This window comes from Carlito syrichta, unplaced genomic scaffold (assembly GCF_000164805.1).
Source record: "Carlito syrichta isolate Samal-C Ts95f unplaced genomic scaffold, Tarsius_syrichta-2.0.1 Scaffold305686, whole genome shotgun sequence".
Classification (NCBI taxonomy): Eukaryota; Metazoa; Chordata; class Mammalia; order Primates; family Tarsiidae; genus Carlito; species Carlito syrichta.
Window position 1 is genome coordinate 158,562 of NW_007249782.1, and position 1,235 is coordinate 159,796.

At 58.0% G+C, this 1,235-nt stretch overlaps 1 protein-coding gene across 1 annotated transcript in view; it reads left to right on the plus strand.

Annotated features, from left to right (window-relative positions):
- Positions 1-189: 189 nt before the first annotated feature.
- RUFY2 (RUN and FYVE domain containing 2) overlaps positions 190-1,235 on the plus strand; it is a 51,499-nt gene continuing 50,453 nt past the window's right edge. The window contains exon 1 of the mRNA XM_008062289.2: positions 190-319. Coding sequence (XP_008060480.2) covers positions 190-319 — 130 coding nt within the window. The remainder of the gene's footprint in view (positions 320-1,235) is intronic.

A 1,235-nucleotide genomic window follows, 5' to 3' on the forward strand; every position in this document is an offset into this window, starting at 1 on the left:
GGGCGGGGACAGCCCCGCGGCTTGGGGGCTCCCGGGGTCGCCATGGCAACGCGCCCCCCCGTTCCGACCCATCCCCGCCCGCGTTCTGGAGCCCAGTGGCCCAGGGCTCTGGGCCCGACGGCCTCCAGGGAGCGAGCCCAGGACCGCCCGGATGTCGCCCCGGGGTCGGGGAATGATCGGGGGCGGGCTATGACTTTTCGGGTTTGGGGGTGGCGGAGGGAAGACGTATCTCAGATTCTGGCCTGGGGGCCCGGCGCTGAGGACGGGAGGGGGAGCGACGGCGCGCGAGACCCCGGGGAAGCTCCGCGAGGGGCCTGGGGCGCCCGAGGCCTTTGGGCAGCCGTGTTGTGGGGGAGGGGGAGGAAGAGAGGCAGGAAGGTGTTCAGCCCCGGCGACAAGCCGGGACTGGCCCTTTGCCCGCTCCCCTCCCGCACCGGCGGCCCGGTTTTGGGGGTCGCGTCCCAGCGGGACAGGTACCAGAGCCCAGCCGGGGTGTGGCCGCGGCGTCAACGCCCCTCGTCGTGGGACCGCCCGTGCCCAGCACCGACCTGTCTCCCCGCAGCTGCAAAGTCACCCTTTGAATGATTGTCGCATCCTCGCAGGTTACGAACTGTGATGGGCACAGTTGAGACAAATAAGAATTGCCAAGGATTATGAAACATCAAGTGGTTTCGCTCCCGGAAAAAAAAAAAGCGGGGGAGCCAGACCATGGTGCCGATTTGAAGAAATCATGTCGTGTGTGGACATTTTCCACTAGCCAGTTTGATCATAGCAGTTGTGGCTGTTTGCATTTTAAGTTGCTTAGGATTCAGTGATGGCTTCCTGCCTGCCTAGCTGCCTAAGATCAGAACTAGAAAACTAGATTCTTGGAAACTCTGACCTTTTTGTTCAGTGAAGGAGAAAATGGACACTTTGATCACTTGGACTTGTAAATTTGTCAGAGACTATGAAATGTGTACTAAGTTCTTCATTTTTCTCCCACCTCAATTTTGTCATCTATGCTTGCAGACAATATTCCGGCCAGTCCCAGCGGTAATGAGATGGTGGGGAAGCACCTGCATTTCTAAGTAAACTGAAAATAAATTTGTGAGAAATAAGACAATATTTTTATGAATTGAAAATATTAATTGAAGCCGGCCTCGGTGGCTCAGCCTATAATCCCGCGCCTTTGGGATGCCGAGGTGAGTAGATTGCCTGAGCCCGCGGGTTCGAGACCCGCCTGGGCAACTTGGCGA